This window comes from Nanorana parkeri, unplaced genomic scaffold (assembly GCF_000935625.1).
Source record: "Nanorana parkeri isolate BGI_ZX_2015 unplaced genomic scaffold, ASM93562v1 scaffold1068, whole genome shotgun sequence".
Taxonomy (NCBI): Eukaryota; Metazoa; Chordata; class Amphibia; order Anura; family Dicroglossidae; genus Nanorana; species Nanorana parkeri.
This window is the reverse complement of record NW_017307336.1, coordinates 215,533-230,198: the sequence shown is the minus strand read 5'-3', so window position 1 is coordinate 230,198 and position 14,666 is coordinate 215,533. Positions and strand designations below refer to the sequence as shown.

Sequence of the window (14,666 nt, the reverse complement as noted above, 5' to 3'; positions counted from 1 at the left end):
AATAATTTTAGGGTCATCAATCACTGATAACACTAAACTGATGACTGGTAAAATCTTTTAAAGCATCGCCTATGGCCAATTTTGGGTATGGTAGCTTTTTGCGATTTCGCGGGCGCGTGCAATTTTAGGGCTTCACGTGTTTGATGTCTGTTTACCCAACATGACCCCATCTTTTATATTTTACCAAAAAATTGGTTAATAATAAATGTTTCATAACATAATAAAGGGAAAACGTTTTTTTTTTCTAATTTTCGGTACTTTTTTCATTATATAGTAAAAAATAAAAACCCCAGTGGTGATTAAATACCACCAAAAGAAACCTCTATCTGTCTCCAAAAAATGCTATAAAATGAATTTCAGTACAGCGTTGCATCACTGAATAAATGTCAGTCAAAGTAACGCAGTGCTGAATACTGAAAAATGGCCTGGACAAGAAGGGGGTGTAAACACTGCGGTCAGCAAGTGGTTAAAGCAGGCAAAGTAGGGCTACCTTGATTGGTGGCTGTGAGAATTGACTGCACCGGAAATTTTGCAGAAACAATGAAACAGTGTCAGTGCAGACAGCAGTAGTCTGCATCACACAGTGGCCAGTGGGAAAGAGCAAGCAGCATGCACATCTAAAGGTATTCCGAGGATGCTGTCTTCCACATAACATCAGCACGATCTCCATAGCAACTGCTCCCTCCCTGTATCTCGCTCTCTCCTCTGGGCTGGAGCGTGTGATGCTTAGTGCTAGCCATGTGTCTCCGCTCCCCCTCCCATCTATTTCATTCCCCAGACTCCAAATGAGGGAGGTAGTAAAATAAGAAGTGACATACACAATACAGAAACCGAGGGGGAGGAGGGGAGGGGTGTACGGCCCTTTCTGTGGCGCTGACCTCCGGTGTACCGAGCCGCCATGGCGCTCATCCCCTGCCAGGTGTTGCGGGCTGCCATCCTGCTCTCCTACCTGTCCGTGCTATGCCACTACAAGGCCATAGAGATGCCTGCACACCAGACCTATGGGGGCAGCTGGAAATTTCTCACCTTCATTGACCTGGTGAGTCAGGATATTTTGTAGCTGGTCCAGCACATGCTTGTTACAAAGACATGCAATGCCATTATAGAATGCATTTGCTTTATTCATGTATTGAAATGCTTAGGGCATACAACAATGCTTTCATAATACTTAGATGTTGAAAGCATTACACGTTGTGTTCCATTATTCTGCCTTCTATTTTTTAGAATGTTGTAAATGTATAAAAGGTTTGTAAAGATTCCCATTATATAGTAAATAATAGACGGATGGCAGAGTATCAGGTGCATGTATTTATGTCACAGTGAAGGCATTAACAGACACTACTGAAAATTTAGTAAATTACGTGTTTGTTGCAAAACATTATGACTGTTATAATGATTGTAAATGCTTTAAAAGCAGAAATTTAGGGGCAGTGATTCTCAGATATCAGTTTTTGAGATACCGGAAGTCCACAGACTAATTACCACCAGTTCTCAGTCACCTAGTTCAGTTTCCAAAGTACATTTACTACTACTTTTGTTCTATATTAACATATATCATTTTTAGCTAACACATTGTTTTAGCTTTAAAAGAATTCTAATACAAGGCACACTTCCCAAATAAAAAAAAAAATACAAAAATGAAAACCACTGATCTAGATTATTAATAATGTTAGCAAATTATTAAAGTGACACTAGGAGTTAAATCTTAAAAGTGCATTCAACTACTCTATTAACAAAAATGTATCTTATTTGTGTATCACTCAGCTGTAGATCCTCAAATCATTTCTGAATTAGTGCCGACACTGTCCTTCCTTCTGGAGGGTGTCTACTTTTGTTCCCCATGGTCCCTGTGTGTGTTGTAAAGTAGACACAGCTCCAAGCTCACTCCCGTGATGGACTACAATCTCTCATTTAGTTTACTAATTTGTATCAAGTTTGTAGTCCATCACAGGAGTGAGCTTGGAGCGGTGACTACTTTACAACACACACAGGGACCATGGGGAACAAAAGTAGCCACCCTCCAGAAGGAAGGACAGTGTCAGCATGAATTCAGAGATGATTTGAGGATTACAGGATATAGCACAAATAAAGTACAGTGTTTGTGAACATTTAAAGTGCTTGAATGCATTTTTAAGATTTAACTCCTGCGTTTAGTGTCACTTTAAATACAGATCTGACAATATGAAATAATTTTAATAAAGCACTTTGATCTATGCAAAACCGTTCATATTTCTTGATTTTACGCCAAAAAATGTTTCCTAAGCACTGCTACTGTGGTGTCAAAGTGGACATGTTGGACTTAAAGGGACTGGTGGTGGACAGTACCCCTAAGTATATCTCATGTGACTGATTAGTGCTATCTTTAAGAATGATCATGTTTACAATGTACAGTAAAGTCTCTGTTATCCGGTATTCAGCTAACCGGAACTCCCATCTAACTGGCAAAAAATAATTCCCTGTGTACTTACTGTTCTGCCACCTACTAGGAGAGGGAGAGCGGGCTCTGGAGCATGGAAATGTACAGGAACAGGCCAAAAAGTGCTGGATTATCCTGGGAACGAGTGTCTGAATGATCTCTGGAAAGTGCTGGGTTATCCTGGAAATGGGTGTCTGATCGATCATTTATGAAAGTGCTGTGTTATCCTGTGAATAAGTGCCACCTAGTGATCACTCCCAGTACTGCAATGTATTGCTAATGGTTTAGAGAACAATATACTGTTATGGTATGGTATAGTATTGGGTATAGAACTAGTTAAACCCATTTTTAATAGTAACCCTCAGCAACCAGAAACTACCAGATAATGGGGAGTTTACCGTATGTGGTATAGCATTGGTGTGGTGTACTTTGTGAACATAGTTAAACTTTGTGCCTTATGACCAAGGGAATATTTAAAAAGCAGTGCAATGAGCAGTAGAGGTGTGCAGATGATGGTACTGGCAACCAGATTTTATTTTAAAGAATTTAGAAAAACTAAGAAGGAGAAAAGCAGTGATTTCAGCAATATTTATTTAATTTCATCATGCAGCTTGGTTACAAGAAAAATCACTTTAAAAAAAAAGAATGAAAATATTTCCATGTTGCTTTGCAAGCTCTGAGGTGCAGTGGTAGGTGGCAATGGGGCTGGAGTGTATATACTGGATACTCCATCCTCAATGCATGTTCAGCCCTGTTTATGTTCAAGTGCTAGGCCGCACAGCGCCATTGGTTGTTATAGCGCAGATGGCTGCCTGCACCATAACATGATACTGCCTGCATCTTAGCAGCCGAAGATGCTGTGGAGCTGAACACCAGTGTCCTAGCAACCTTTGGGAATAGGGACTATATACAAGAAAGAAGCCAATAAACAGGCAATTTTGACCATGCCTGGGTAACATTACAACACACAGGAAACAACAGGCGTAGGTGAGACTATGCGGGCAACAAGCAGGCAATTGTTACAATACCGGTGAAGCACATGCAATGTTGTTACAGGCAACACATCACTGGCAATTGTTGTAATGCACAGACAAGAAATTGGCAATTGTGACAATACACAAGCAAAAAGAAAGTAATTGTGAGAATACATTGGCAAGAAACAGTCAATTGTGACAATACACATACAACACATTATTTGTTACATTACACCATGTTTGTTACAATATCTAGCATCTTTCTCTCAGCTAACGAAGAGGCCATTTTTTGGCACATGAATATGTCCATGAAAGACGAAAGGAATTGTAGTCCTCATTTAAAGCCCACTGCACCTATAAAATCACCAAAATCCACTCTAATTTCACATTCTCAATTGACTGCAATGCATTTCACTAAAATGGTAAATATTTGCAAAAAAATACTGATTTTTACTGTAGTAACGGCAAAGCAACAACTCTCAATTTTGGTTACCTCTACCAAGATGTAGTTTTGTGAATAATTATTGCTCTGCAGTGCCTTACTAAATGAACCCCCCCCACCACCTGGTTCTACTCTTTAGTAGTAGGTTAAAGTACCAGTACTGTTGGAAAGAGTATGTGACTGAGCAGTGCTAGAAAATCTTAGGTGAGGTAGCAAGAATGTATTCAGGGATATACAGGGGTAACTCTGAATCAGTGGTAGGAGGGATTGATATTTCTAGGAATAATACAATGTTGAGTTTAGAATGGGAGGCATGGAGATTTGCAAGTGCAAACCTCAGGGCTTGTTCACACCATGTCTGGACCAGATCCAGACCAGAACCCTTTTTTTCCGCACCTGAAATGCATCCCAATGTATTTCTACAGTATTTCTGAGCTCTGTTCACATCAGTGCAGTCCATTCCGGAGCAGGGGAAGAAATGCTGCATGCACAATGTTTTCTGGTCTGAAACGCACCAAAACGCATGTAAATACATCAAAAACACATGCAAATACACTAGAATGCACTGCACCTGAAAGGCAATTTTAAGCTAAAAAAAACGCAATGGAACACATAAAAAACACATCTAAAGCACATACAAAACGCACTATACCAGGTTTGCAGATCTGATCAAGATCTGGTCCCAACACAGCGTGATTTTAGATTGTAAGCTCTCACGGGCAGGACCCTCCTTACCATCTTGTCTTGAATTGTATTGTGATTGTAATGTCTTCCTTATACTGTAAAGCGCCGTGCAAACTGTTGGTGCTATATAAATCCTGAATAATAATAATAATAATAATAAAAAGCTCTTAATGTGTATTTCCCCCTCTGCAGTCAAATTTAAGAACCCCACACTATATGTTTGGTATGTGTTCCCATTCACATAGACGTTCTCCCACTTTGACTGGAAGCATGGATATACACTTTAAGGTACCTAGAGCAAGAGCTGGCAGTGTTCTCTCTCTCACTCTACCCCTCTTCACCTTCCACTCTGGTAACTCCGACTCTGTGGAGCCAGGAATTAGAAATATTTTCAGAACATGGGGATACTCTAGGACCTCTAAATAAATCAGATATTAATGACTCACCAGCTGAATTGTAGGGACAACCATGAGGAGGTGTTGGGTACAACATTTTAATGTAATTTCAAAAGCAATGTATTTTTCAATATTTTAAAACCTACAGCTTTCATTAAAATAATATCTGTTGATCCTGCCATGGAAGGTCCTTGTTTAGGTTCTTCATGTTATAATTGACAATGATCTATGCTTGTCTCACAATTGTTGTCCTGCTTTCTAGTAGAGACTACAGTATAAGTGACCAAAGAATAGCTTTTTACAAGACATGCTTCTCCATTGCAACCATCGGGAAGCCCACCCTGATGCAAAAAAGGATTGAAAACAGTATTTTGTAAAAAAAAAAAAAAAAGCATTTGTTTGATATGGAGCGCTTTATTAAAAAATAAATGCCATCCAGTGAGGCTTTAGACCTGCTTTGAGGGAAAGTGCTGATCTTTGCAGAGAAACTTGCACTGATTTTAATAAGTGCCTATCCCCGATGTTCTTTTCAGTACCCTTTCCTGCCTTCTTTCTTCATAATGATGGACCAACAGCTTGAACATTACACTTATGTCCATTATTTCAGCAAAGCATTACGCGTTAATGGCAGGATAGTCCAATGTTATATCCAGTAATACTATGTCAGGCTATGTACATTTACCCTTATACAATGTAAAGGTTTACAATGCAAACATTTTATAGTGTAATTAACAACTAAACTTAGCTACCCACACTTTCAATTTGAAAACTCTCAGGATGTAAATAAAGTAATAGAATATTTGTCCATCTGCTTGCGAACTAACAGTTTATCTGTGTGGGTGAAGAAGGAAGCTAGTAAAATATGGCAATTTAAGGTATTTCCAAGAACTTTTCTACATCGTCAAATATGGAAAAACACAATTTCTTAGAAAACAGTTAGGGAGATTTTCCACTTTGTTTGTGATCCTGGATGTAAAATGGGTTTATTGTCTTGGAGCCTGATTCCTTTGTTAGGGCCTTAGGTGACTTGGTCTACTGCTGACCATAGATGTGAATGCATCAGGGACCCAACCTGGCAAATGTCATAGCAGGCAGGGCATAGAATGGTAATCTCCCATGATTCCTGATGTGCTCCAGCCCTGTAACCTCACTGCTGCATTACTTTATATTCCTCTACTCTTTATGCCTCAGTCTATCTTTGCATCAGTCACTTTAAACGAGGTTGCAGGGTATTATATAAGTGGTACTTGCATCAATGCATCAGGTAATTGAGTGACATTCTTCTCCTCAATGCAAGCTTGGCATCCACAAAAATCAGGAAAACCGGCATCTGCCAGGATCTCTGGTGTTATAGGACAGATGACAGAAGTAGTGCTACTCATATAGGTAGGATGCTACAGTAGGTGGTTGGTAATGCATACCTTGTAATTTAATCATAACACATGAAAATGTTTAGTTTTTTTGGCTTAAGAAGCAATCACATTTAAAATCAGTTTTATGTTTGTAATTCACATTATGTAGGATCATGCACATGACACAGTGCTTCTAATACAGTCATAATTATAGCTATTGCATTGTTGGATCACAATTTGTTGGCACCCCGTGCTAACCGGCCTTCATTCACTGCATCTTAAATGCACCTGTCAATGGACTCTGGATGATCATAGAAAGCTTCTCAAACTGGAGTCAAACTGATGCCATTGACACAAGCCCAAAGCCCATTGACACAGACCCGTAGGCTGGCATTACAGATTACTCATAGTTTACATTTACACATAATGGTACCTTTTTGGTACTACTATATCTGAATGCAGTTTTTAGAGCCTATTCCCTCCTGTCTGTTCCAATGCCTTACATATGTGCATTAACATGTGTAGTGTTAAAGGAGAACTATGAGATGAGTGATTTCCACGATCTGCTAGCGCTGACTGGCGGAACGGATGGGGGAGGGGGCGGGTACAGCTGGCTCTACCTCTAGACAGGCAGAGCCGGCTTTCACTCACGCAGCTGGGCGGATCCCGTCATCTACGTCGGGATCCGCTCCGGCTGCCGTGTCTCAGTATACCGCGAGCTGTAGCTCGCGGTATACTGAGCTTAGGGTAATGGGAGGACGCTAGTTTGTGTCCTCCCGTTACCCTAAGGAGAACTATGGGGAAAAACACTGACCCCATAGTTCTCCTTTAAGGCAGTTTGTTTAAATGAATAGGCTGCCAACATACCAGCTAGGACAAAAACATTGGATATACAGAATTTTTCCAACACTGTGCACCACTACACCCAATAGCATGTTATTGTGTGTTTTCGTGTGCTGCAATGCATGTGTATCAAAGGTGCATTGGGTTAATGCATTGGAGTGCAATTAACAATGAATGGCACTGCAACATACTTGAGCATGTAACGTGCATGTTCTCAGAACACAATCCACTGGAGAGGTGTGAATAGGCCCTTATTGTATGTGAGAGCTTACAAAGTGTTGATCAGAAACTAGTGGAATCTCAATGCTTCATTTTCAGTTTTGCATGGAGCATATGTTATTAGTGGGGCAACATGTCAGTTATAGAAAAGAAGCTTGTGTGTGTGTGTATAAGGGGAATCTCCTTTATGTTACAGTCAGGCCTTAAATGGAAGAAAGCAGAAATCACCAGCACTCAGTAAATATCTTTGATGTCCATTTAATCGGACCAATCATCAATTGTCATGTACAAAATAGCAACGTTTCGGGACCGCACAGGATCCCTTCATCAGGCAACAATGTAACCAAAATGGTTAAAATGGAGACCAGTTCTTTTCTCACTGTTTAAATTATTTGAAAGCTACAATATAAATGTCTATTCTAGTAACCAATTTTATACCACAGTCCTTTATCATTACCATTTCTTACATAGGTAAATGACAATTGCATTGTATACAAACAAGGTTGCTCAGAGGTCATCATTCTGAATAATGGTCAGTGTTGAGGTGATCTGTTTATGAATACGGGCTTATTAGCATGTGAAACCTATAATAAAGCTCCCCTGATAGCCCTATTATTATTTTTTTAGAGCAAAAGATCTCTGATGATATGTTATACTCACATTTTTTTCAGTTTGTGAAACTTTGTAACTTAATTATATGGAATCAACATTTCAAGTTGTTTTTATTGGTCACCTCCATTACTACTGATGATGGGCATTTTGCCCTAATTATGATACATATTTGTAATTTCTTTTGTAGGTGACGTCTGTCTGCGCATTTGTAATGTATAGGTGTACGAAGAACTAATCTAAAGTAAAAATCTTTCCAAAATAATGTGAAATATTCTTCACATATATAAACTTGAGTTAAATTAGTAAGCCTTTAGGTGTCTTTTTATGGTGAAGATACAGTATATACACTGTACAATGAAGACATATAGAATGAAGCTTGAAATCAGACTACTCTTGTATGTCTGATACAAATGTGTTAAAAGTGTTGTATGAAGAACATTCAAGGAAGCTGAAGCCAACATCTGACTCTTTATCAACTGCTTAGAAGTTAATGAGATAAATGATTATAATTTTTTCACCATTTGGCAGACATAAGACAGACAGAAATGAAACTCCAAATAATATCTATCTATTTTTCCTTTTAAAATGCAAATAGTATTTAAAATAAGTATGTTGAAGGTGCTCAGGAAAATGTAATCTGTGAACATTTATCATGCATCTTGTGTCTGAAAGATTTTGCAGGCCATGTTGGCTTTCTGTTGATATCACTGACATGATCAGGGGATGGATTTAGTCAGTTATGCAAAGGACTGTGATTCTTATTCTGCTGTGTCTCTGCGACATGAATACCTAATATTTATAGTGGGCTATCAGGGGGGGGTATGAAATGGTCCCCAGTCAGATTGCAGTCTGGTTGCATATGAATGGGCCAGGACCTAATCGAGCCACCATTTTTGCGAGTAAGAAACTGCAGAAAATATACACCCTAAACACCTTTGGCTATTGACAAGATGTACCCCTGCTTCATGGAACAAATGTAGACATACAAAATAATCTAGGTAGTTTAATACTTAAGGGCTGTTCACACCAATTCTATGTGTTAATTGCACGGTGCAGTGCGATTAATGCATGGTACCCTGCACCTCACGTGTGTTACAGTGCCACATGTGCATTGCGTTGCCATTCATTTAAATAGCAACCCAAATGTACCTCCCGGCCCCATTGTGTTAATTGCACGGTGCAGTGCGATTAATGCATGGTACCCTGCACCTCACCTAACGTGTGTTACAGTGCCACATGTATGTGCTTGTCAACATGGTACCGCAAAACCATGCATTGCAGTTAAGTAGCACATGCACTGCTTTTTTTCAACTGCAACGCATGGTATTGCGGTACTGCACATTATGGTGCAGTTGCGAGAGCGCATTGCGGCCAGGAAGTGTGTTTGGGGTGCACCTGCTGCGCCTGCTGCACTGTAACGCACTGTAGGTGCATTGCACAGAATTGTGCGTTAATTTCATGGAACCGTTCAAGTAATGCAAGTCATTGATATGAACGGGCCCTAACAGATCCTAAATATTGCTTTGTAGCAAAATTATCAATTACGTTATTAGATAATTCTTGATGCCACAGACTACTTTACAAAATATAATTCCTCATTAGACATAGGTGAAAAATAGGTTGAAAGACACCTGCACAACCAAGGTAAACATTTTTTCCTGTTTCACATGCAAATATTTTGCTTAGTAAATGAATAGGATAATGAAGGATACTGATCTAAACAGGAAACACTTGTCTATGAACACTGCTACAGTTTCCTGAGGCAGGATGAGATGAGAATTCAATAACTTAATAATAAAATACAGCACAAAAACCAAAACACAATAATGCCTAAACGGGGCAAGAAAAACAGGATTCCCTGAAGTAACACAGGGATCCTCAGGTGGCACACAGATATTTTATAGAATATTCACATTACTTTGCAAAGTACACCGTCAAGAGAATTATATTTTATAAAATTTGTGCCAAGAGTATGTAGAAAAAAAACATTCCTCAATAACATATTTGTACTGTTACTTGCAGAATGGCATCTGCTATAGAGGACTACAAATCCCAGCAATACATATTACAGCAATGCAGAATAATATGAAGCTACATACTCTATGTTGCTTCGGGTTTACCACTTGATGTCTCCAGGGTCTCAGGAGGGTTGTGCAGGGCTCTCAGGAGGTTGTGCGGGCTCTCAGGTGGCCAGTGTGAGCTCTCAGGTGGGCTGTGCAGGCTCTCACCAGGGGTCCAGAGAGTTTCACAGGTGCATGTGGGTGCAGCAGAGACGGCTCCCTAATTAGGCTCTCAGGTGGCCAGTGCGGGCTCTCTGTTGGTCAGTGCGGGATCTGTGGTGGCCAGTGGGGGCTCCCTGATAACTAGTGGGGGCTCTGTGGTAGATACCGGGTGGATAGTGGGGGCTCCACTGTGGCCAGTGGTGGCTCCCTGGTGGATAGTGAGGGCTCCCTGGTGTAGGGTGACCATTCATCCCTGATTTCCGGGGAAAGTCCCTGGATTGAGGAGACCGTCCCCGGAAATGTCCCTGGGAACTAGAGCTGCAGCTAACGATTATTTTCAAAATCAATTAGGTAGCCGATTATTAAGTTTGATTAATTGGTTAATCGGGGTTTAGAAAATGGCTCCAGTGATGGACTACTAGTTTGTATTTAGATTGCAGTCCATCACAGGAGCAAGCTTGGAGCGGTGGAAGTAAAAAAAAAAAAAGTGTGGTGGGCAATATAGTGAAATGGAAAGTGTAAAATTGTACAGCAATCAATGCAGAATGTCACCGGCTATAGAGGACTACAAATCCCAGCAAAAGTACATTATAGAGTGCAATGCAGAATACCATCAGCTATAGAGTAAACAACAAATCCCAGCAAAACATTATAGCTGGTGGTATTCTGCATTGCACCACTGTATAATTTATTATTGCTGGGATTTGTTGTGCTCCTCTATAGCTGGTGGAATTCCGCAATGCATTGTATAATGCATTATTGCTTTGATTTGTAGTCCTCTACACAGCCCAATGCAGAATACCACCAGCTATAGAGGAGTACAACAAAACCCAGCAATAATATATTACTCAGCGCAATGCAGAATACCACCAGCTATAATGTTTTGCTGGGATTTGTTGTTTACTCTATAGCTGATGGTATTCTGCATTGCACTCTATAATGTACTTTTGCTGGGATTTGTAGTCCTCTATAGCTGATGGTACATTGCTCTGTATAATATAAAGTACAGCACAATGTACCATCAGCTATAGAGGAATACAAATCCCACTATCCCAGCAATACAGTATAGAACACCATGTTGAATGGGGAAGTGCAGGCTTACCTGAGCACTCTTCCAACAACTTGCTTTTGAGATCGGGCCTGTCTTTCGGCAGCTGTCATCCCCCCACGCCTGCTCCTCCTTACTTCTTCTTCTCCCCGCATCCCTGTTCCGATCGTGGATGTGGGTGGTGAGCGTGAGGCGGGGAGCAGGTGCGGCGTGTGGAGCGTGGATGCGGGCGGGTCTGGCAGCGGCGAGCGTGAGGCGAGGAGGAGATGTGGCGTGTGAGGAGCCGTGAGCAGGGCCAACAAATCGAAAGCCGATTAATCGATGATTGAAAACGTTGACAACGTTTATAGGGATGCACAGATACTTTTTGAGTACCAGTGCAGATGCTTGGCATTTTCATGAGAACTACCAGGGTTGCAGCGGTTGCAGCTGGGACCTGGCTCTGGCGCTCCTCCACTGTCCAGAAATCATTAGTCGATATTGTTTTAGAAAAACTGTCAAATGACAATAACAAAAGCAACAAATCAGGAGCGCAACTACCAAAGATTGTGTAAGTAAGTTAAGTCTGGCGAAGGGACCAGTGGATATCTGAAATATGGACAGTGTCAGGAGCCCTAATAGATCTGGGAGTGTGGAGTGTGGAGTGTCAATGACAATATCACAGCAAGCAAAAGGGACTTACGGTTAGAAGCTCCCCTGTTGTCTGTGAGACCGACTCCTTGGTTCGAAGGGGTGTCTCCGGTGGTATGAGAGGCTGGTTCAGGATGGATGTGCCTCCGTATGGCCGCCCACGTACTCGACTGGCCGGGCCGAGCAGCGTCGGTACGGAACTGGAAAAAATGGGGAGGAGCTACACGCGGCTGCGGAACGCCGTGTGTCAGTGATGGCAGTCGGGCTATGGTTACAGGGGTACAAAGGTCTCGGGTGTCTCCAGTGGCTACGCGTTTCGAGGGGTTGCCTCTTTATCAAGCCTCAGAGTACTGGAGAACACGTGAAACCTATCTTCTTTTAAATTGGATAAAGGGGAGGAGTGTGCTTTCGTTGAGCCCAGTGATAGGCTGTCACTCCCGTGGGAGGAATGAGTTGGCAGTCTAGGTCCGCCTTGAATGTGACCTGCCAGTGCTCTAACCGAAAAAGATCTGTGGCCTCTAATAGCCCTTCGATCTTGTTTGGGGCTGTCATTTGAGTGAAGATGGTATGATCTGTGTTTGTTGGTACAGTATAACTCGCAAGGTCACAGGGGGCATGGAGGAATGATTTGTCCACGCCTTATGGACCTCCTCTCTATTAAAAATGTTTTTGTGTATTTAAAATGTGTTTCTAGACGGATTTTATTATGGTTTAAAAACAGAACAAGGGGGTGGACTACAATTGAGTGGATGGGACTAAAAAATTTATTAAAAAATGTTCTTAATGAGACATCACTACAAAGCTGTATAGACCTAAAACTCATAAAAGATTCTCTTTATAAAAGATGTGTTGACTACAAATTAAAAATGCACTGTATGCATATACTGAGGGCTACCTCTTTGTGCTAAACTGCCTATATTATGGAGGCACCCATGTGGTGAGGACACAGGGGGGGGGGAAAGAGGGGGAAAAAAACCTTTGTACCCCTGTAACCATAGCCCGACTGCCATCACTGACACACGGCGCTCCGCAGCCGCATGTAGCTCCTCTCCCTTTTTTCCCGTTCCGTACCGACGCTGCTTGGCCCGGCCAGTCGAGTACGTGGGCGGCCATACGGAGGCACATCCATCCTGGACCAGCCTCTCATACCACCGGAGACACCCCTTCGACCCAAGGAGTCGGTCTCACAGACAACAGGGGAGCTTCTAACCGTAAGTCCCTTTTGCTTGCTGTGATATAGTCATTGACACTCACACTCCCAGATCTATTAGGGCTCCTGACACTGTCCATATTTCAGATATCCACTGGTCCCTTCGCCAGACTTAACTTACTTACACAATCTTTGGTAGTTGCGCTCCTGATTTGTTGCTTTTGTTTGTGGTTTCTAATAGACAGGGTCCTCTCCCTGTAACGAGGAGATTTGCACACCTACACACAACAGCCACACGATTGAAGCCTGCCCACCCCACAGGAGTGCGCTTTATCTTTTGTGTTTTACATGACAATAAACAAAAATGTATCAGTACTCGTACTTGTAAGTACTCGGCAAGTACCAGTACTCGTACTCGCATCTGTGCATCCCTTTATTTATATTTATAAAAACAAAATCGTACATTAAAACAGAGATGTACAAATCCCGGGAGCTCCGTGTGCTCCTTACAAATAACAGCTGCCTCCTAATTTTTGAATTTTTCTCTAGTGTAGTTTTGGAGCTCAAAAGTATCGGTACATGTACTCGTACTTGTACTTGTATCTGTGCAACCCTAGTTTTCAATCATTGATTATAATCGACTTAGTCGATTCGTTGTTGCTGCCCTACTGGGAACATAAAATAAAACATATATATCTTTTCTTTTAATACTCACCTGATCCCTGGATCCACCGACAAGCGCAGCCTCCCGTCTCCCACACTGTCAGAAGCTGCAACACAGCGTGCTGGTTACTACTTAAACCGGTGCGCGCTGTGTGCAGCTTCTGAGAAGATACGCTATTAGCGTAGCGGGAGCTAGGCAAAATAAGCAAGCCAGCTTCCCCGCTACGCTTCTTCTCAGAAGCTGCACACAACGTGCGCCGGTTTAAGTAGTAACCAGCACGCTCAGTTTCAGCTTCTGACAGCGTGGGAGACGGGAGCCCAGATAGCAAGCAATTGAGCTGCAAGTTTGAAAATGACTTGCTAAACTATTGCAGACTTGCCAAGCTTCACAATTTTGTTGCACAATTACAGCAAGTCTGCATTGCAAGTCTCCAGATCAACGGGCTTTGCAAAAGTGCTGTACACTTGCAGAGCTCTTGCTAAGGCCCCATTCACACCAGCCCGTTTTGTAGCGCGTCCTACGCTCGATGAACGCTCTACAAAACGGTCAAAAAAATAAATAGCATTGTAGTCAATGGTATCGTTCCCACCTGTCCGTATTTCCGCCCGTCCCGAACGCACTACAAAACGGCCCACGCATGAAAAGGTCCCGGAGCGTTTTTTGCTGCGTATTGGTCCGTTTTGTAGGGCGTTTTCCATTTGTATACTGCCAAGTAGCCTTTGGAATCGTGCGACGGTCGCGCGACTTTTTTACCGCGAATCGTGGTAAAAAAACCGCGTGACGGTCGCGCGACAGACGCGCATATTACAATACGCATAGGTGTGAATGGGGCCTAAGACCTGCAGGACTCTTGCAAATTTGCTACAAACTCAAAAAGTGTCAACTAGAACTTGTGCTGCAAGTGTTCTGCAAGTCTACAACTTGCCAGGAATATGTGCAGCAAGAATTACAATTTAACCCTGGAACAAGTTTGTGGCAAGTTATCCTTGCTATCTGGGAGGCTGCGCTTGTCGTT

The 14,666-nt window shown here is 41.9% G+C and overlaps 1 protein-coding gene across 1 annotated transcript in view; it reads left to right on the top strand.

Annotated features, from left to right (window-relative positions):
- Positions 1-701: 701 nt before the first annotated feature.
- The window catches only part of AIG1 (androgen induced 1), a 181,387-nt gene continuing 167,422 nt past the window's right edge, over positions 702-14,666 (top strand). Inside the window, exon 1 of the mRNA XM_018567583.1 lies at positions 702-1,039. Coding sequence (XP_018423085.1) covers positions 899-1,039 — 141 coding nt within the window. The 5' untranslated portion in view covers positions 702-898. The remainder of the gene's footprint in view (positions 1,040-14,666) is intronic.